The following is a 22,041-nucleotide window of genomic DNA, read 5'->3' as shown; positions in this document are numbered from 1 at the left end:
GGGGCGTAACTCTCGGTTTTTAATTTCAAAGTAAAAGCCTTCGTCTGGTAAACGACACCAGAGGTAATGACACATGTTGTCCTGCAGGGGGCAGCTGCATCCATGGGAAGCATTCTTCTTCTGTGGTTTGTCGTTACATCCGTAGGAAATCGACTGTAAAAAATCCTTTCCTCTGGTCTTTGTGGCAGTCTTCCACACTAACATTAAGCATTTTAAACATGTCTTCTCCGCTGCTTCTCAGAGCTTTTGTGAACGAGAGACTGACAGCTGCTGCCGATGAAATATTTCACTGTTTTGAACGAACAATCTTGAAATATGAAGACGAAGCTTCGAGCTCTAAACAGGAAATCGAGCGACTGAGAGGTGTGCTGCTGGAGTTTGCATCAAACACAAACCACAACACAGGTTTGTTAACTATTTATTTCTACATGTGTCAGTGGCAGACTTCATTATAATGTTTGTCAAGGTATCATCCCACTTATTTTTAATTGTTTGGCACCGTTACATCATGTTTTGGTAATGTGTTAGTCAACAGGGGTGTTCACTCTCACTTTCTGAGTCCTGAGTGAAACCAGTATTTGTTTATTTGAAATAATTTACATGTTATTGTTGTATAGTAATGCCTGTATCATTGTTTTCTTAAACTGATCAAAAAAATATATCAACAAAGCAGAACTAAAATAAAATTATGTAATGACTAATAGCCTAAAAGATTTTCAAGATTAAGTCTGCAACAAAATGCAAGAATTTTGCAATGTGTAATAATTTGTCTCAATTATATCAATTAAAGTGGAAAACTTTACCCAAATAATTTGAATTATTTTGATCAATATTGATTTATTAAAACAGCTAAACAAGACACTTTCAAATGAGAAGTGTTAACAGGTAATTAATTACTATGAAAAGTGGGGGATAAGTGCAGATTAATGATAAGGAAAATAATAATTAGCTGCCACCATTATTGATACTGTTACTATTTAGTTACGTTTTTTCCAACATTAAAGAACGTATTAACTATGTTGGTTCTAAAACTGATACAAAATGATATAGACGTGAAAGATGCAGAAGCTCTAAATAAACTCTTTACTCTTTTCCCCCTAGTATCTTCTCAGGCGTTGTTGTGTAAAGATGAATCTTCCCCTGAGCACCACCTCTGTGAGCAGGAGCCGGGCCCCAGCGTCTCTCAGGAGGAACCAGAGCTCCGGCACATTAAAGAGGAAGAAGATGAACTGTGGGCCGATCAGCAGCAACAAGAAGAAGAGGAACAGGATGTGGAGTTTGGGGATGTGGATGCCTCTTACCTACCTCACTCATCTGTCTGTGAACAACATGAGGACGAGGACACAGAATCTCAGACTGAAAATAGTGATTATGAGGAGCAATTTAAGGGGCAAACTGAAAATGTACACGTAATGTTACATCTCCCTCAACTTACAGAAACTCTGGTCCAAAATGATGGAGTCCAAGATGTTCGGGACAATGGAATACCTGCTGCAAACTTTACCTCAAACCAAACCTACACAGAGCAAACTTCCTCCATCGCCTCCAGAGAAACCACTGAGTTAAATCAGTATCTCCCCTGCTTTTTGTGCGATAGATCATTTACTTCCAATTATCACTTGACAAATCATGCTTTCCGCATACATACAAGGATTACAGACGTCATCTGCGCGGTGTGTGGACAGACCCTGGAGTCCAACCAAAGCCTTAACCTGCACCTCAGATCTCACAAGAGCTCCAGGTGTTGTCAGGTGTGTGGCAAACAGTGCAACAGCATTACTGTAATGAGCGAACACATGGCGAGCCACGCCGGGGTCAAACTGCATCGCTGCCAAATCTGCGGGAAAGAGTGCAGCCGGAAAGGAGATTTAAAGATTCACATGAGGATCCACACGGGCGAGAAGCCGTTCTGCTGCTCCCACTGTGATAAGAGCTTCACCCACAGCGGACACCTGAAGAAGCACATGAGGAGCCACACGGGAGAGAGGCCGCACCGCTGTGAGCTCTGCGGCAGAGGATTCCTCCAGAGCGCACACCTGAAGTATCACATGGGGACGCACACTCAGAAATATTAAATGTATCCCCCTGAGCCTGTGTTTTTAGGAAGGTTATTTGCTGAGTGTGAGAGACATTTATCAAGCATGTTACATCTCTTACTGTAAATGTTAAAGTAACATTTGAGAGCAGCTCATAAGATATAACATTATTCATATAAGCAGAAATTGCCAACAGTTTCCCTAAGTATGCCATATTGTCATTTATTTGTATTATTATTTTAAGGATATCTTTCTTATTTTTAAATCTTTAATAACAAGTATCAGGAGTATAAGGGAAACATCTTTTGCTGATATTTTTCATTTAATTACAACTTTTAGCTGTTAAATGTGTTCATTTTCACTGTTGACAAGTTGGGAACTCATTATTTAGTAACAACTAACAGGAAGACTTAACTATTTCCAGTAATATCACTGCTGTAAACATCAAGAAAATAAAATGTGTGTGTCAATAGATTATAGAATAGAACTTTTCCTATATTTCTTTTTAGTATTATAGCTTTTCATTCATCAGACTCAAGTTATGAATGCTCACATGACATTTAGTCTGTTTCTGGTCTGTGATGAATATGGTTCACCACTAGGGGGAGCTGTAGTAGTGTTTATTCATCCATCTGTCCTGCAAATCAGTGAGGGCTCTTGAAAGTGAGATTTTACACAAACTACTATATTTCTGACTTAAGGTGATATTGTTTATAAAACTGCAATCAAATAACTGAAGTTTCTATACAGTATTCAGAAGTAAGTCACAAAGTATGACACTATTATCCTGACATTTTGCACATCTTGCACAATCAGAGCTCCGATTCTGTTTAAGGGCCGCCAAGTGAAGATGCTTCCAGGTGAACTTTTATCCAAAGTAGCTTGTACGGCAAGGGTTTAAATTAAACACTCCTAGTTTTTGTCCAAAGCTCTGAATTTCAAATACTTGAACTGCCTAAATATTACCTCTCACTTTTATAGAAAAGCAGATACTACATTCACACAGTCACGTGGTTTTGAGCCACTCATCCATTACATTTTGGTGTGAATCAATTACCATAAAGTTATAAAAAGCTCCACTTGGATCGCTCCACCGGTGGCCTGAAAACTTCCCACAGAACAGGAGCTCATTCAGGAATCTGTGTGTTTGGGAAGCAGCTTCAGGGGATTCAGATTTTAGATTGTATAGAGCCAAAGGGCTAATTAGGCCTCAGTGACCCTAAAACCAACTACTCTAATCTGGTTACACAACTCCCCGTAAAGATGTAGGATCACCAGCAAACACCCCTGGGAACTGTTTCCCACAAGTTAGCTCATTAGTATCTATATTAATCTCTCTGCTAGCCAAATCACTGCTAAATGATGGGTTAAACTAGCTGTAACAGTTCAAAACTATTCTAATCTAAATGTACTTGCAGCTGTATTTTACCCAGACTGTAGCTATTAGAGAAAATTGCCCATACTTTACTGGAAAAAAAGGGGTGAGAGGTTAATCTTCTGTGAAATGAAATTATGGGAAATGTACTCAAGGCGACATGGACAGATTTTCCTTTATATGGGTCAGACTGTGTCTCAGAGATTAACACATTGGGCGAGGGGCTGTGTGCAAAAGCATTTCTTCCCTCACAAGTTGCTGCAAAGAATTTAGCTGGGGGCTTGGCAATCGTGGGGAATTCCTCTGGTCTTCAGTTGCATAACTGGGTCATTGAGTTACTCACCAACCCACAGGGAAGTCTTTGCAGCGGAGTAGAAGAATTTGAGGGGGATCCATCTGCACCCTGCTGAGGATGGAGATGATCCAAGTTTCTGGTGGAAGGATGAGATATGACAGTATCGTCCTCATGGGTTGATGAGGAGGAGGAGGATAGCAAACATCTGGTGGACATCCTCCAGAGGCTGAAGCATGCACACCAACAAGCACGGTGTTAAGCAAGAAAAATAAATGTGGGAGTGGGAGGAGATACTGTGCATGAATTCTAAAGTGTATCGGTCAGATACTCAAATAGTGATGAAGTGTGGAAAGAAATTAGTTTATAACCTGTACTGATTTTAATTTAAGACAACATATCAGAAAAGTGATGAGTGAACATGCATGGAAAACATAGAGAGGTCTGTGCTGGAGAGAGACTGTGAATTTGTATTTTCAATTTTTCAGTGTTTGGTTCCTACAAACCTAATCGTTATATTAAGGTTTAGAAGAAAAAGAAAACGTTTTTTTATTTGCAGAGCATCTGAGGATGTTGCAGAATCTGTAAATTCAAAGACAGTTTATTTTGTGGGAAATCTTGAGGAAGACCAGATGATATTTCCTAATTGTTTACTTTCTATTGCTAATCCCAGTATTTATAAATCACATGGTGGGCTGCTATTAAAAGCATTGAGAGTGACGGACCCAGCTGTTGTTGCAGTTGTTGCTGAGGAAAGGTTTCCAACACAGTTGTTTCCTCACATATCCTCTGCACACTCGTCCTTTACAGATAGTACATTTCTCTATAGGAGAAATAAATATAGGCCTAACTTTTTAGTGAACATTAAACCATCCGGATCAAGTGTGTGCACCCTATGAGGAAACATGTTTAGTAATCACAAAAAGTCTATACAGAACATGCCTGCAACATGTTTACTGACAACATTTTCATGTGTTTTCTTTCTCATACCAAATAGGGAATAATCCAACCGTGTCCATGGCTAGGTATGGGCACTCCCAGCCCTTGTGTCACAAGACAGTTTCTTTTCAATATTCACATACAATCAACGTTTTTTTGTTTCCTGAACACAACAACAGGTAGCACTTTGCAGGGTGCACCTGTATTTTAGTGATGAGCTTAATGCACAAACTGTCCACCCTGAAAGGCTTGCACTCTGCACAAAACATAGTGCTTCCAAATGATATTATAGAGCTGAATGCTTCATCAATAAATGAATGAGTAGGTGATGGTCGACTCCTCAGGTGTTTGTGACAGATGGTGGAGTCCCATAGTCCCATACTATCATAGTTACGCCCCTGTTGCGTTACCTGGGCTGTGTTTAATATTGTTGTCAAAGAACCAGTGTAGTTATAATAAAGAGCTATTGACATGCCCATGCCCTCTCTCCCCCAGTGTTTGGCTGCTCTGGCGCACGGTGCAAAGGATTATAATCTGCTGGTTTATGTGTAAAAATTAAAACCCCCAAAGTAACCAGCTGGCCTGCTATTTGTCGGAATCTGGACCAGTCACAGAGACCCCCCCTCCCCCCTGCTGCTCTCCGGGTGCCAGCTGCAGGACTGCGGACCTCGATAAAAACGGACTGAATGAATGCATGAGCGTCGTTGCCTCCGAAGCTACGTGCTGCTCCAATGTGAGGGCATCGCAGGCCGGTTGTGTGAGGGTAAGTGTGACAAGTGTGTGCTTCTCATGCGTCGCTGATAGACGGTGTGTGCATACTGCTGACACAGCCTGCCAAAAATACAGAGCCCGAGGGGCGGGGGGGGGGGGGGGAGACAGCGCGTATGCATGTCAACAAAAAGCACGTTGCTATGCTGCTAGGCTAATGCAGATGTTCAGTTTGAGCCGATTGTGTGCAGTTGTTGGAACTCCAGGTGAAATGGTGACAAGGTCAAATGGTCACCAAGTCGCAGTGCGTTGATTTGGGACGTGACTGGAGCATAACGTCCCCCATAGCTCCTGGAAGTGTTGGTCAAATCTGACCGTCAGAGGTGAGAGAAGTACATTCACACAGTACATTTTATTGCTTCAGGGCCTTGTAATTTCCTCCACAGTAGGCATCTGAATATATACAATGCTGGTCACTACTTTTATTTAATTATGATTGGTTTGGTCAACTTTGTTACCCCTACATGGTGTTTGACCGCCATAGGAAGTGACCCTAGATTATGTTCTTCTTCCATCAGATAGTAGGTTACACACCCACAACCAACCAAATGTCAATATTGGAAAACATTTTCAGTGTCTATTCTTTGTATATTTATTGCAGTCATGTAAACCAGTAGTCTGAGACATTGTTTACAGCTTAAAAGGATGTTAAATACAATTTGACATGATTCATGTTTTTTGTTTTACTGTAAGAGAAGTTAAAACAGACCAGTCAAATTTGACCGGGAACACCAAAGTAAGGGGAAAGAATAACACGACAGGAGGATTAAAAAGGTCAGGTGAGTGACTTGAGTCATTAGTCATGAGGTCTTTTCTTTATCAACATAATACCAATTGTGTTCTTGTTGCTTAAACAAAACCACACTCAGGGCTTTACAGAGTGCTCAGCTCTGTGGACCTGACCTCTTTGCAGGACATGCTTCACAGACCGCACTTGCTTCGATATTATATATATAGTGTCTGATTTGAGTCCAAGGGCATTTGCTGATAGCTACATTTGATACGTGATATCAGAGAGTATGCTACTCTATATTAAGACCAGGAATATCTCTCTCTCTCTTTCTCTGTTAGTAATCCAGTCTGCATGTTGTTGTAGCTGCAGAGGAAGTTAAAAGCTGACCTCGCGTTGGACTCAAAGTTGTTGAGAGCCAGAGGTTAAGACTTGTACACAGTCTGAGTTAAGGCATCACAGCAGGCGAGAGTGTGAGAATATAGATCGTCCTCACACACACAAACTCACACACCTCACAGAGGGGGGGAGCATGAAAGAGATCCAAGAAAAGACCCCATTGAGCTAAAAACCACTACTGTACCAAGAAAACACTTGGTACAACTCTGTTTCCAGTGCACACATACACACACACATTTTCCTCAGTGGGCTTGATACAATGTTGGTGAAGTATGTTTGATAACTTTGAAGGAGCTTTGAAAAGGCTGCTATTCTCACAGTGATAAGCTGCATGTCAGTTGTCACATGCAGCGAGCAGCGTTAGGCATGTAAAGAGGAGAAAGTTCAAGATGCTCAGCCAAGAATCAAGCTGCTTGTGTCGCTAGTGCTGAAATACCATACTAGTTTCTAGAGCCGCAATCATTCAAGATTGGAAGAAAATGCTGTTTTCAGCTTTTCAATGTTTTCAGTAATTTCAAACTAAACATATTTGGGTTTGGGACTGTCAAATCAAGACCTTACGGATATTTTATTGTTTTCAATTGTAAGTTAAAGTGCCAGCGTGATATTTAAAATATATAAATACATTCTCTCTATCTAGAAAACAGATCCATTTGAATGTTTACCTTTTTTCATACAAAATAATCCATCAAGTGTATGGACTCAATACAGAGAAATGGTCAAAGTCAAAGCCTGATATATCCTCACTTTTAGTCGCCACAATGGTTCGACATTTCCTGTAATGAACAAACAAACGGCATCTTTTTATCAGGCCCTTCCCGCTTCTGAATCCAAATCTTTTTTTTTTTTAAGCTTTCTGTTTTAAATCTGAAGTTTACAAGCCAATACCCTTTCACCCTGATGACGCACTGACACACTTCTCAGCCATGACGGAGCTCAAACATTAATCTGAGAAATAAAAAGGATAGAACTTGAAATATAACTGAGGTCACAGACTAGACGTAGGACACCATGTTTCCTAATGAAGTGCCTTGGAGCAGGACATTGAACGCCTCCACCTCAACCACAGTATGCTGATCCTTTTTACAGCTCTCTCAATCACCCGATGTCACACCAAACCCTTGGTCTCAAGACAACTAAATGACCATAATAAGAAGCTCCTATGAAAAGCAGGCAGGGGTACCAACCATAGACTGTATATATAAAGGTACCAACACATAACTATGTAGAGTGTTATAATGCAATCTTGTGCAACCATGTGACCAGGATTGGATAATGAAAAGCATCATTGTGTTTAAAACCAGACGCCCTGTGATATACAACGTCATGAATACTGATGAATCTGGGGGATTTATTTAGGGGAACAGCAAGAGCGGGAAAGTAGACAACTGCAGACTGTTGAATTGTTATTCGGTGAATTGCTCAGTCTATAAAATGTCAAAATAAATAAGACTGATTTAAACATTTCTTAGTGCTCAAGAGGACATTTTTTAATAGCTTATTTTCACCAAAACAAATACATATTCAATTATGAGTGATATACATGAGCAAGGAGTGGAGAGAAACTCCTACAATTTGAAAGGCTGAAACCAGAAAGTATTTGGATTTATTTTTGGCAGGATATAATGGAGATTGCCTTAGTGTGTGTGTGTGTGTGTGTGTGTGTGTGTGTGTGTGTGTGTGTGTGTGTGTGTGTGTGTGTGTGTGTGTGTGTGTGTGTGTGTGTGTGTGTGTGTGTGTGTGTGTGTGTGTGTGTGCACCTGATGTTCAGTTGGCAGTGTCACGTTCTCTCACATGATGCAAGGGAGGGAGGCTGGGAAGTTTAAGTTAAAAGAGCTCCTGTAGTTTTCTGAAAAAATAAGGAATCTAAATATCCCTCAGATAAAATACTTTGAACACAATTATTCTGGACCGTACTGCTACGAGTCAGTTTAAAGACATTGGAATGTGGCTTCATTAAGTTTCCATAAGTAAATAAGCTTAGGTTTGTTTTTATATCTTGCACAAAATATATTGCACACACACACACACACACACACACACACACACACACACACACACACGGTGGAGGCAGATTGAGGTCAGTTTGGCTTTCAGCAACATTTTAACATAGTCATTTTTTTTCCATCACATGTAAAGTTAAAGCAGCTCATCATGTCACAATAAAATAATTTGGGAAAGTCGTAAAGATTGGAAAAAATCGTAGAAAGCCTTTCTTCATCAGAGGACTCGATTATATAACCTCCCCGTGTTGGCTCAGGGAAACCCCTGGGATCAATGTGAAACACATGTTAGCCATTTAAAACGTTCAAATAACATTGACATCATCATTTCTGCCTGTGGCTTCATGTTTGTTGCTGTTCGCGTCTACAAAGTTAAACACCTACACACAATCAAGCAAAGAAACACAAAAATGAAATACAGTACCCATGAAAGCAAACAATTGTTCTGCCAATCCATGGTCCCCCTAAATATTTACAGATAATAATAATAGAGAGGCCTCTTTAATCTGTCTGCATGTGTTTTGCAGGAGGTATACTGTATGTTAGCTTCAGTGTGAATATTATGAGATTCAATTGAACATGAAGACATTTGCCATGGATTTCCAGATGTTTTTAAATCCGTGATTGATACTGACGGTGCTTGATACGCAGCAGCACTTCTCTCAAATAGATGAAAGGATGAGAAAATAATTCCAATATCAACAAAGCATTTTACTATAATATCTGTGTGTGGAATGTGGTATTGTTAAGTTTAGGGAAAGGTCATGGTAACAGTTGTTAAATGCCTGTAACACTACATGCCCATGCCGACCACCCTCACCTCATAACATAAAGGTCATACTATTTCCTGCACTCAGCATTTGCTTTGGACGTAAATCAGGAAAGTTATTCCCAGAGCTGGTGCTGTGGCAACCTCTGTTTTTTTTACTCCTCAAAAGTCAAAGCTAATATAAGCTACGCCTTGTTCCTTTTCTTGGTTTTGATATTTGTCATTGTGGTGCCAAAGTTTAGAGCTTGTCGTGTTTGATGACATCTGTGTTGTGAGGATGTTGCTAAACGTGTAGCTTAACTCGTCTGGGATACGGTCTGTGATTTGATCATTTCAAGATCAGCGTGAGGATTGAAGATCAAAATGGCACTTGTTGGCTGAGGATTGTTTTGGCAAGCGCATGATTGATGAGGTTGACATTGGTGTAGATTTCCAAAAAGCAAAACCATGGTGTTGATGATTTTTGATGGAGATGTTACTGGGAGATATATACTGTGTGATAAGGAGTCAAGACAACACAGAAAGTTCATTAAAACATTTTCTTTTCAAAGAAGCACTTTGCAATAATCAATTTAATTAAGCAGATGGAAAAACAAACATTGCCATGACTGGTTGAGCTACTTTTACATTCAGGAGAGGAAATTATCTTAAGTCATAGTCTAAAACTACATTTGAGTAACATTTTTGAAGGAACAGCAAACACACGCATTTACACCCTCTTTCTGAGGTCTGTGTTTTTGTCAATTCAGATGGCATTACTCAACTTAGCCTGTCTGCTTTTTGTAGACGACCACAACTTCACTTTAGTTTAGTCATGGTGGTTGTTAGAAGTCAGGGCGGGCTTTACTCTCTGCTATGTTTAATTCCATTTGTGGTTAGTCTTTTCAGATATTTAGACATTTCTTCAACCGGATGACATGTTAATATTGTAAATTTGTGTATATATATAGTACAGTAGATTAAATGATCAATGGATAAAGATTTCACATACGACATTTGGTAGCTATTATTAACTGTTTAAATCATACAGTACTTAAGTATACTTTCTGAGTGTCAGACTAATACAAATGGGAAAAAATCTCTTAAGGCTCTCAATTATAAAGAGAATTTTATGTAACTTTAAATACATACAAAACAAACAAATGTATTTCCTACTTAAAATAAGTGTTTTACATAGTTTTTCCGTTTCATGTTCAGCTTGCTGCTTTCTTTTTTCTCTTACCCCTGCCGCTACCTTTTACTGCATATTGCACTGATATGTGTAAATATCTCAATATATATGCAGTCTGCATGTCCCACATCACTCCCGTATGTGTGAAGTGTGTCTTAGTGCTGGTTGATCATTGTTACACATATTTGCCCCACAGTGGCAATCATGTTTAACATTTCAACTTTAAAGTGTTACTTTAATCTGAATGTGTGACCTTACTCAAAGACGTGTCACGTAAACAAAACAGAAACACATTAAGTGACATCCTGCTGCCTGCAGTATTGTTAGACTAGTCTGCTATTCTGTTAATTGTTATCTGGAAAAAGCAACCACTGCCAGGTCTCAATGTGTAAACGGAGGTTTCACCTTTCATTGTGTTGTGTAATGAAGGTGCAGAGTGCTAAAAACAGAGCTGTGTAAACAATAACACTGTGATTTAAATGGAGTGATTTCACTTTAAATCAACTCTTAATGTATGAGGAGGCAAACATATTTTATAGTAAAGTGTATATTAATAAGTATTTATTTGATGCTTAAAGGTGGGGTAGGTAAGTTTGAGAAACCGGCTCGAGATACACTTTTTGTTATATTCCATGGAATGCTCTTAACATCCCGATAGCAATGAATATCTGAAGTGCTATCCATAAAAACATCTCATCTGTGGAAGCCGTAGCGCTGTAAAAAGCACGACCAATCATCTGAGCCGGCCCGGCTAAAATAACTGGATGGCCTACCTGCCTGTCAGCCTTCCATCTGTGCACAAACTTATCTCGTGCCCTCATTGGTCATGTGCGCGTTCGTGTGTGTTGGAGGAGGGGCTCTGTAAGGAAGTGGCAGATTTGTTCCGGCTGTGTATTTTCAAATTCCAGCGCACTCGAGCTGGTTTCTCCAAAATTACCTACCCCACCTTTTAATATGAACGTTTTTTACATTTTGGAAAAACAGATTACTAAATAAATAAATCTAAAGTAAAAATAAAACATAAAATCAAATGTATATTCCTACATAATATGCAGCATGCTTTTATTTACACACACTCAATAGCGTGTAAGTGAGTGTTGTATAAAAGGCCTGTATTCATATTCTGGTCTCATACTTTATTGCTCAGTTCTCGTTAGCTCTGAATACATTTGCTCATTAAAATGTAATATTTAGTCCTCCATTAATATTCATGGTAATATGATAATGGGACTACTGGATCTCTCACACTAGACATGTGAAATTGAACCCGTTCCCTGAATGATATTGAGGCAACTGACACATTTCACACGCAGTTGTTGGGACATGCATATGGCAGATGCATCTCACTTAATCATATGTGTCAGACTACTATGCACTCTGCATGCAACGGAGGGCTCTTGTGACAGTTATTGAAATTACTTTATCTCAGAAACAAGGGGCTTCAAACTCAGAATATTGTAAAATAAGTGCACTTATATAATACATGTTCTTTTTATTCACAGCTGTCTTCCACCAGGTGTTTTCCTTTATGTTGGCTGATAAGACCTCTTTCAGGACTGAAAGGTGTAATCGCACATTTAGTGATTGGCACTTCCTTCAGTCGTCTTTTACTGTACTTGCACCTGTCAAACGACAGTTTTTCATGTCACCAACTGCCGTCAAAAAATCCCTATATTATGTTTCTAAAGCTTAAAGTTACTTCACAGCAGCTGCTTCATTTATTTTTGCCAACGAGATGTATTTTCTGTTTCCTCTATTTCACTTGTGCTCACGTCATTGAAAAGTAATCCAGCAGAAACAGGATTTCTAGGAACAGTCTTCCCCTTCCTCTTGAACATAGACAGAAAGCAAGCAATGGAGAATTGGAGTTAAGTCTGTATAAATATCCTGAAGTCATTGGTTAATCATCACAACCACCTTCCATAAATTGTAATAAGTATCATCAAACTTCTTCATTTTTGCACGAGTTCTCTTAAACAATGTTACCATGGAGTACGATCTAATGGTTTCAGCAGATGGCCTCCTGGGTCCAGAGAGTCAAGCAAACAAGAGGTGTGGTTTGGAAATAATCAAGGTTTAATTAGCCGGTGTCAGTAAGACTGGGAAATTCTCACGCAACAATAGAGAGAACAATTGAGTAATGAATTTCAATTGGGCAAGCAGGATGTTTAATGGACGTCACCTAACCAGACAATAGAAAATATGGCAATGGCAACACTCCAAAAATCTTAAAAAAATAAGACCTTGCCCTCAGTTACCCATGTTTAATTACTTTCCATATCAGGATAGGCCAACAGGATGGCTGACAGCTCCTGATAAGATAAAGGGATGGGTCAGCGTGAGGACTTTTAAAGATGATCTTTGAAAAAGAGAGAAATCACTGCAGAGGAAAGGAGATCTATAGACGTCCGACTGCGAAACTCAGCCTACAGAGGATTATTTAAACAGCTGAGTCGGTCGGAAGGGAATTCTCATTTCCTGAATTGATGTAACAGACGTATGTACGGGGGGAACATAATGTACATGCATACAAAAGAAAACAAATACATCTGATTGCATGTGCGTACACCCAACTGTATAGCTGTATTGTAATTCATAAATGTAGTGTGCGCTAATGCAAAGGAATGAAAGGACATAAATCCCCTGAACAACAATGTAAGTACAGATTATACCATGATAAACAACAGCGTCGTATTTGTGTTATTTTATGCTAATTAAGTTAAGGATCTGCCAGCCAGGACAAAAGAAGTGTGCATAAAAGGGTTTAAAAAATACTTCAGTAAATATTATATGAAGAATACAAACTTAAAAAAGGAGAAATAAGTCTGTGCAATTCTTTGGTACAGTATTGGTATTGGGTTGCATCCATCTTGCAAGATTTTGCGAAACAATTTTGAGTTACACATGTTTTTTTTGCCCATAGATTTAGCCGCAACTTAACTTAAAGGTTCCATGTCATGGTTTTCCGGTTATTACCCGTCCCCTTGTGTGTTATGAAGGTTTTTCGGCATGTAAACGGTCTGCAGAGTCAAAACCCTCAAAGTACACCCTGTAGCGAGTAAAACTCTAACACAGAAAAGACCTCCCCAAAACGCCTCGTTGGAGATACATCACTGTCCATTGATTCTTCCGGGTACCGCATGATGTCATACGTTACCCGGAACCAAATGGACCTATCCGTGGAGCCGTTACGTTATGTCCGCGGAGCCGTTACGTTAAGCCCCCGCTGATTGGTCCAAATTGACCAATCCACGGACTTCCTCACACACACACTCAGTGCAGGCAGCTCTGCTGATCTCTCCTCGCTGGCTGCAGGCTGATAACAGACAGTTGGGATCGCGCCGAAATTCTCTCTGCAGACCCATTCTCACAGCGTTTATCAACCTTTTTCTTACTCAATATCAAGCCACACTTATTGTTTTTACTTCGGCTGTGACTTTGTGTGTGCTCAGGGTGAGTTTGGCTGTGTTTCGCTGTCGCTAAACAAGGAAACCACACCTCCATGGAGCTCAGCGTGATTCACAACGTCCTGACCAATCAGAGCACACTGTGCTCACAGGGAGGGTGGGGGCTGGAGCTATTGGAGCCACAACGAGCCGTTAAAGGCAGAGAGTGAAATTCAGTGAATACACGTAGTTTACAGAGATGCTGTATGAGAAACCAATTTGAGTTTGGAAAATTGCACAATATAAATCTATTCTAGTAGACCTCAACAATGGAATTATGATCAGTGGAAATGGCCATGACATGGGACCTTTAAGACCTTATTGCAATTGATGCCCTTTTTTGTTACAATTCATTGCACACAACAGTGGAAAGGGTTTTAAGGGTGACAAGATTAAGTTGTAGACTCAATTAAATAAGTAAGTGAAAAGTGTGCATCTGCTTTTCTTAAGCTAGTTAGCTCAGCAATGTGCAACAAGGGCTTAGTACTGCTTTATATTTTAACTTTAAGTGTACTTTAAAAACGTTATCACATTTTTAAATGAAGATTTGTTTCAGTTTGAATTACTTTTCATTCGCCATTTTAAGTGAGTAACAATTGCCTGCACCGATCCATCTTTAAATTGAAGATGTATTAATTTCACAGTAAATATGCAAAGCTTGCCATTCAGCCCATTACAGTCGTGCGCCTCAGTGTAAGCCGATGATGCCGCCCCTCCTCCAGATCAGGGTTGGGTACAGACCTACTTCCTACTTTGGTAACCTCGCATCTCTGTTGAGTGTCAGACCTAAACGGTGGTGTTCTTGTCTATAATTGGGAGTGACAGCAGTTGGGTGTGGTGGTTCAAGGTTAAACTCAGCATAAGGACTTGTGATTTAATAATACGTTTTTTAAAAAGATCAGGCCATACTTTAAAACTTGTTGGGACTGACCTCTCAGAGGGATAGATTGTTTAATCAGGGTAAAATAACAGTTTTTGAGCATAAATGGAAAAAATTGCTTCGCTTTCTTGTTGGAAATGGCAGACTAACAGAAAGGTAAAGCAGGGGAAATATTCTAAATATATTAAACAATTAAACTGATATTGTTTTTTGTAAGTTGGCCTTTCTTTTTATGTCTAAAATAAGATATTCTGTTGCCCCTCTCCACAGCAGTACATTGCCTTGCTTTACTTCTCCAGTCTGTTTCCTCCAAACTGTGGGAAAGCCATACTGTAGATAATATACTAACTATAAGCACAACCTCATTACAGAATTTCAAACAACCCCTTTAATATCTGCTGGAAAACATCCTCACGATTGGGTGTGGACTGAAGATAAGACACTCACAAATCAACCCCTTAAGACTGCAGTGGTTTTCTGCCAGAGTGGGAACGTGTGGGTTTAACCTTCAACACAAACTTTCTCAAGGGAGCCAGATTCAACCCCGTTCATCAGGAGAACACTGTTACCAAGCATGTCAAATTCAAGCAAAAAAACAACCACAATGTGGAACTGAGAGGAATGCACGCTCACACAATCCTCCTCCTCATAAAACCGAATCTGAACTTTCTATAATTGCTAGATTTTATGAGCTTTCACTGGAAGAAGACTTGGCACTCACTGTTAGCCAAAATGATTGATGTGAACCGGCATCAAGGCCTTCTTTAGTTTCTCCCATTTACATCAAATGAATTATGACACTTTCTCCTTACTAAAATGAACAACGGCAAATGGGGAATCACAAGGAATGTAATTGAGCATTATAATTAACCAACGTAAGATCCTAAATGAATAAAGAGATGCATTATAAAACCCACTAGCAGTAAACACTTTAGCTTCAATTGATAAGGCTTCATATTTGAGATAAGATTGCGCATTCAATATAAGCATTTCTCAACATTCGGCATAAAGGAGGTTTGTAAGTGATGAAGGGTGTAATGTTTGTAATGTAGGGGAGATGGTTGCAATCCACCACAGAGCATTTGTGGACACATTTTGAGTAGCTGGATTTAAGGAGTGAATCCTATAATGAAGTGTTTCAAATGTACCACTTGTCCCTAAATGCACCACTGGATCAAGAGGAATTCATTGTCTGTGCAGCAGCAGATTTGTGGGTCATCCATCGTGACGAGGATTTCATATTGGAGCCTGACCCTCGCACTCTGTTGGGAACTTGTGGTCAGAGATGAGGAGGGATTTCTCTCCCAGCCCCCCCTCAGGAGTTATTTCTTTGTTTGCCTGTCTTCGTCACTTCAGCCCGAAACTTTAATCCTCCTTAATGGAGCCAAGCCTTGAAATTCTTAATCACAAATGGGATTTACTTGACTCTCTTTTTGTCTCCTGAGTCATTTAGGGGTTGAAGAGGCCATCCATTGGAATTCCTTTTTGTCCTCTTAAATCTCAGTATGTGGCCAGAAAGCCACTTCCAGTCCATTCATGTCATGCCCTCCTCCTCTCCGCAAGTTTGCCTCTTTTGCCACGAACTTTACAGGATGTCCTCGAATTAGACATGTATGATGTTTATTTGCTCATAAACCTGTGTTCTATAAATGGCATTAGAGGGAACTTTCTTGGGTCAGCAGGAAGTGAAAGAGTTCAATTACAGAAGATTTTCTGGACGACAATAGAAATGCATACAACTGTACAACATAAAGGAGGCCATTGAACTTTCCTAGTCCACATACCTTGTGATTTAAGCTACTGTGAAGGAATGTGGTTAATATCAGGTCAGGTTAAACTCATTCACTGTTTGTACTGACACCTAGAAAAGTAATCCACAATAATGTGCATGTAACCAAAGGTATTGTGAACCGTGATGTACAGCTAAAGTAGTACATTACATTTTATTTAGCGGGTGCTTTTATCCATAGCGACTTACAATAAGTGCAATCATCCATGAGGATACTGAATCAGAACAGCAGGAATCCTGCAAGTACATTAACTTCAAACTGGCCAAACCATTTAAGGTGATGGTGCATTAGCGTCAAAAGATTAAAAGGGGGACAAAGACAGCAGAGGTCAGGGATAGATGGGTGAAACAAACAAAGGAGACTGCTGTTTGTGTCCCGTGTGAACCAACAATCAATGGTGACTTTTTGGACATACTTTTGTTTTGAGGTTTGTTTGTTACATAACTTATGTATGTAACCGATGTCGCATACATGTTACATGGCAACAAAAATGAAAAGGGCTTTGCAGTTGCACTGATCGTTTGAGTTGAAGTATATGTATAGGAAAACAAACGTAAATCGTTCTATAAATATATACGTATATATATTTTTGGCTTTTGCGGGATAGTGTTACTGGTAGATACATATATTGTTAAACAGTTGTCTCATAGAAACAGGGTCGGCGTCATGGGGGTTCATTCGCGGGCCATGCCCCCCCAAATGAGTCACTGTGCCCCCCCCCCCCCCCCCCCCAACGCAGGGTGGGCACGCCTTGCCACTTTGCCGTTTTTTTTTGTAATCATATAAGTTAAAACGTTTCCACTACAACTTTTTTGTGTGAAATACATCAGAAATAAATTATACATATGAAACACAGCCTGAGGTATGCTCACTGCTGCTCTCTGATTGGTGTGTTGCTTGACCAATGACCCCGACCTTTGTTTTGTTATTATTACGTGGCTGTGTGTTTAGATCTATGGTTTAAGCCCAGTGGCATCTGTTCATCTGTTACACTATTACTTTTTATACAGTAAAGCCATCGAAAATAATATGATATACAGTACAGTACAAGTAGCCTACTTCTGGGTGTCTTTGTTTCATTCAAGCTTGGCTCTCTGTGTGTGTGGCACGAGCGCATTTTGTCAGTGCGCGAGCGGTAACGTGGATGTTGTTGTTAGCATCTGGTTAGCTAGCTATGCTAACGGAATAAAGAGCTGTTTCTACACATAGGTGGATGAGAGTCCTCTCCTGTCAGACTGAGAGAATCGTATAACCTCAGCTCAGTGAGGTAAGGACTCTCTCAGTGTTTAGATAGTTAACTTTAGCGTAGGTTATCTCAGTGGGTCTCAAACGGTTTGGTCACCATTTATATAAACAAGTATTTGCGAGGAATACCTTTTATATGATCATATAGTTATTAAAGAATAATTGAATAAATGAAAAACGGACATACTAGGACAGTAACACAAGAATACAGTTTAAAAGGGGAGTGATTAGTAAAATATCCATAAAGAAAAAGTAAATCTGTTTACAGTTCTGTTTCATGGGTGTTGAGAGATGTAGGCTATCCATAGATCTCTTCATTTTGCTCTCAAAATGCATCAGATTGATGCATTTAACTTCAATATTTAAAACAAAATCTTCCCGGGGGAGCATGCCCCCAGACCCTCCTAGAGGAGATTAGGTCCACCCCCCACCTAAAACATGTTCGCATGGATAGGATACTAAATACGTTTGCACACTTTTTATATGGTGGCCTATGTCCATAGGTTTCTGTTTTGGTGGTCGTGCCACAACCGTGCATGTAGGCACAAATCATAGGTGCGCTTTAAAATAGCACTACATCCCTGCAATGTGTGTGAAAGACAACAGACTTTACAGCATGTTTTTTTAAATTGAAGTTGCGCTGGTGTTTGTGTGTTGGTTGTTGATGGCAGTGTGTGCCCCCCCTTGGTAAATGATTGCCCCCCCCCATTTGATTTGTTCTAGATCCGACCCTGCATAGAAATCAGTTTGTGGCAAAGCCCTTTACCACACATGCACCTGTTGAAACGGTTTTCACTATTTTCAGTTCATTCCTCATCATCTTTATTGTACTTCCATTAAATGTCTCAATTGTTCAGTGTTTGTTGTTGTCTAATGACGTACGTGTCTCGTAGATAACTTTAACTTGTCTCCGTCTTTAACTGTCTCTCTGTTTTTCTCTGGTTTACATTGTGTCTTACTCATCTCCATGGAAAAACCTAGTCAAGGCTGCACTAAAAAGCTGCTGACACATTTTACCTACACACGCCAGAAAGAAAGTTAAAGAAATAGAGAGAGAGGGAGAAGTTTTAAGGCATATTCAGCTGCAGGAATATAAAGATATCCGTTTGATTCAGTGGTGGGAATGAGATATACTTTAGTGTCTTCTCACCAGCAGAGAGAGACAGTGGTTCCTCAGTCCTGCTGTCAGGCTTGAGTTGGAGAGGACGGAGCCAAACTAGCACACATGGTTTCTGTCTTGAACCACAGCCGGCTTTTTTTAGCCTTTGGGGAGACAGGGTGTGGATGACTGTGTACCTACCACGACTATATGAGCAAACAGCAGGGACCAAAGCTTAATGTGTCCAGACTCACAAAAAAAGACCGTAAACAACGCCTCCGCACGGCGGTTCAGACGAACCAAAGTGTTGTTATGGAATTATACATTAGCGTCATGTCCCTCAGACTCTTAGAAAAACAAACCGTGCTCCTAAAGCAGTGGAGAGCATTGTAACGTGTTTACTTTGTCCTTTCCAGACAGCTTCAGGGCATTGTGTTGCTTATTAGCATCAATTGAATGCACTTTTTTCCCGGAGTAAGTCATGCCTCATCTAGTATAAAGGAAAAACATTCACTCTTTATTTTTGTAAGTGGGATGTCTTAAAGTTTAAAGTGAGGTTTCACACAGTCACACAGACACAAGCTCTCTCGTGCACACTTTGACTTTCTTATCTTTGGCTTGTGTTGTTTTGTCCTTGAATAAATGCCTCAGGCTGTTAAGCACTGTCATCAGGGGCGCCATAAGGGGGTGAAAAGTTAGGACGATTCTAAGGGCACGTGACTGACAGGGGCCCAAACAATTTTAGAACATTAAGAAAAAAATGTTTAAGTAACCAATGTGATATCTTGGAGATGGGGCCCAAAATCCCTGGCGGCGCCCCTGACTGTCATCATTGACCTTCAGCCTGGAAACAAATGCTGTCTTGCATTGTTTTAAGTGTTTAAGGGTGAATAATGCTAGATAAATGACATGATGTAGGTCACAGCTTCAATTCAGCTCCCTCATGCCTGTTTACACACAAACGAGAGAGTGTAACTCTGTGAATATCAGAAAATCAAGAATCTTTTCATCAGATATTGCATCATGCAACTTTGGAACTTATTTCCCTTTGTTCTTTTTTGGAAATATTCAAAAAGCAGGCAATTATTGAGGACATTTAGTTTTTTAGCTGTTTGTAGTTATGGACTTATATACGCTTTATCTTGGTCCAAAACTATGGCCTGCTGAGTCAGGAAGAGACTTCTCAAAAATGCAATCCAACTCAGAACAGCAAATTACTTCCAGCAGTTTTCTTTTCTGTTTTTCTCAAATCTCTTCAGATATCAAGATTTAAGTTGTGTCCTATTAAAAGTATTTATACATATTTTGTTCATGTCTGGTTGTATATGAATATCGTGAGTAATGTTGTAAATCAATGAGCAAGAAAGATTTTCCACGAAAATACTATATATCATGATAAAAAAAGTACATACACAAAAAAAAAAAAAAAGGCAATTATTTTCAAATTATTGAGGACATTTAGTTTTTTAGCTGTTACACTAAAAGTGTGTTTGCCGTTATGGTCTTATATAAGCTTTATCTTGGTCCAAAAATATGGCCTGCTGAGTCAGGAAGAGACTTCTCAAAAATGCAATCCAACTCAGAACAGCAAATTACTTCCAGCTGTTTTCTTTTCTGTTTTTCTCAAATCTCTTCAGATATCAAGATTTAAGTTGTGTCCTATTAAAAGTATTTATACATATTTTGTTCATGTCTGGTTGTAATGTTGCAAATCAATGAGCAAGAAAGATTTTCCAAGAAAATACTATATATCATGATAAAAAAGTACTTACACAATGTGATATTTCATGTGAAATGTGTTTAACAATAACTCATAACTGACTGAGAGACATAGTTTGCAGCATTTGATGCACCTTTCCGCATTGTCAATGTTGATGGGTTTATAAGAACAGTATTCATTTCCATAGACGTTTTCAGAATTGGGCAAATAGAAGGAAGACTGGCAAACATAAAGGAAGTCATGACATTTTAGTTTCTCCGCACATCAAATAGGCTTACTACGAAATTCCCTCCGCATCCTCTGATGCAGATTCTGCTTCAGGGACACTCGGGATTTCATATGTGCGAGTTCAGGACAGTTGATTCAGGACACTTGAAGTTACCGCTTATGATATATCTATTATCAGTTGCTAGCTCGCATAGACTGCATGGATAAGATAACCATTTTTTTCTAAAAATATAATTGATGGTTCAGTACAGGATTTGTAATTGACTTAATTTTGTTAAACGATTCATATTTTATTTAATTGCCGAAATAAAACTGTTGGGTGTTCGTTTTTGCGGTAGGAGTCTAGTTTTTCCGAGTAGTCCCTGAAGGTAACTATGTAGTGTAGTGTCCGCTGATCATCAGAGAGGACAGACTCGATCAGAAACAACACGCCTGCACACACTGTAATGATAAGGTAGGACATCTCACTATGACAATTTAACACAGTGTTAACTAACTAAACCTAACTGACCGTCATTTATAACCTTTATCCGTGAAGAATGGTGGCTGCTTTCATTCAAAACGCTCGATTTTGCTGTTAAAACAACGTTAACATGACTCGTTTCGGGTTGAATTCAGCCTTTATTCGTGTTTGTTTTGTTCAATAATACGATTCCGTGTAACGTTTGTATGTGTTTTACTGTCCTGGACGCTTACATGAAGACACATGTGCCTTGTGTTTTGGTGCTGGAAGCATGCCTCCTTTGTTGACGGACGCAGGGAATGACATTAAGCGCCAACTTCAAGCATGGTGCGTCCATGGACTGTATAACCGGGCAGTTTAGTGAAATAATGTTTACTAGTTTAAGGGTGACAATGTTGTTGGCTAGATAGCGGCTTAACGTGAAATACGTGACCAAATATACTGTTCATTCGCTGTATTTTAAATAACAAACAGCAGCTATAATATTTATTTTTTATAATATTCCTTTGATTTCGTTTTATTTTCTACCCCCAGCAAACGAGATCATTTCCTCGAATTGTCACCCTGAGCCATTGCTCTTAGTGGATACAGTTCAAATTGTTATGATATTTTGAATATTTGAAATAAGAGCCCTAAATATTGCACTTTCTGTCTTGAATTGAAGGAGTAAAGACCTGCATTTTAAGTC

General features: G+C 39.5%; 2 protein-coding genes across 3 annotated transcripts in view; both read left to right on the top strand.

Moving 5' to 3' along the window:
* Positions 1-91: 91 nt before the first annotated feature.
* Positions 92-2,820, top strand: LOC307045165 (uncharacterized protein). The gene is made up of 2 exons (XM_079690695.1): positions 92-405; positions 1,102-2,820. Exons 1-2 carry the CDS (start codon positions 219-221, stop codon positions 2,073-2,075), a joined length of 1,161 nt encoding a protein of 386 aa, XP_079546821.1. The 5' UTR covers positions 92-218; the 3' UTR covers positions 2,076-2,820.
* Positions 2,821-5,254: 2,434 nt separating this feature from the next.
* Positions 5,255-22,041, top strand: part of LOC307043085 (equilibrative nucleoside transporter 1-like) — a 39,077-nt gene continuing 22,290 nt past the window's right edge. The window contains exon 1 of one of the 2 annotated variants that reach the window (XM_079687318.1): positions 5,255-5,405. The gene's annotated coding sequence lies outside the window, so the exon portion shown is untranslated. Of the gene's footprint in view, positions 5,406-21,214; positions 21,345-22,041 lie in introns of those variants that run through there. The other variant, XM_079687317.1, reaches the window with a different exon arrangement.

This window comes from Notothenia rossii, assembly GCF_949606895.1.
Source record: "Notothenia rossii genome assembly, chromosome: 6".
Lineage (NCBI taxonomy): Eukaryota > Metazoa > Chordata > Actinopteri > Perciformes > Nototheniidae > Notothenia > Notothenia rossii.
The sequence above is the reverse complement of the archived record's forward strand: the minus strand, read 5'-3'. Positions and strand labels throughout refer to the sequence as shown.

Excerpts from the sequence above, each read along its gene's own strand:
- LOC307045165 (XM_079690695.1), top strand. The coding sequence starts at position 219 with ATGTCTTCTCCGCTGCTTCTCAGAGCTTTTGTGAACGAGAGACTGACA. Across the intron at positions 406-1,101 it reads AAACACAAACCACAACACAG|TATCTTCTCAGGCGTTGTTG; the intron begins GTTTGTTAACTA and ends TTTTCCCCCTAG.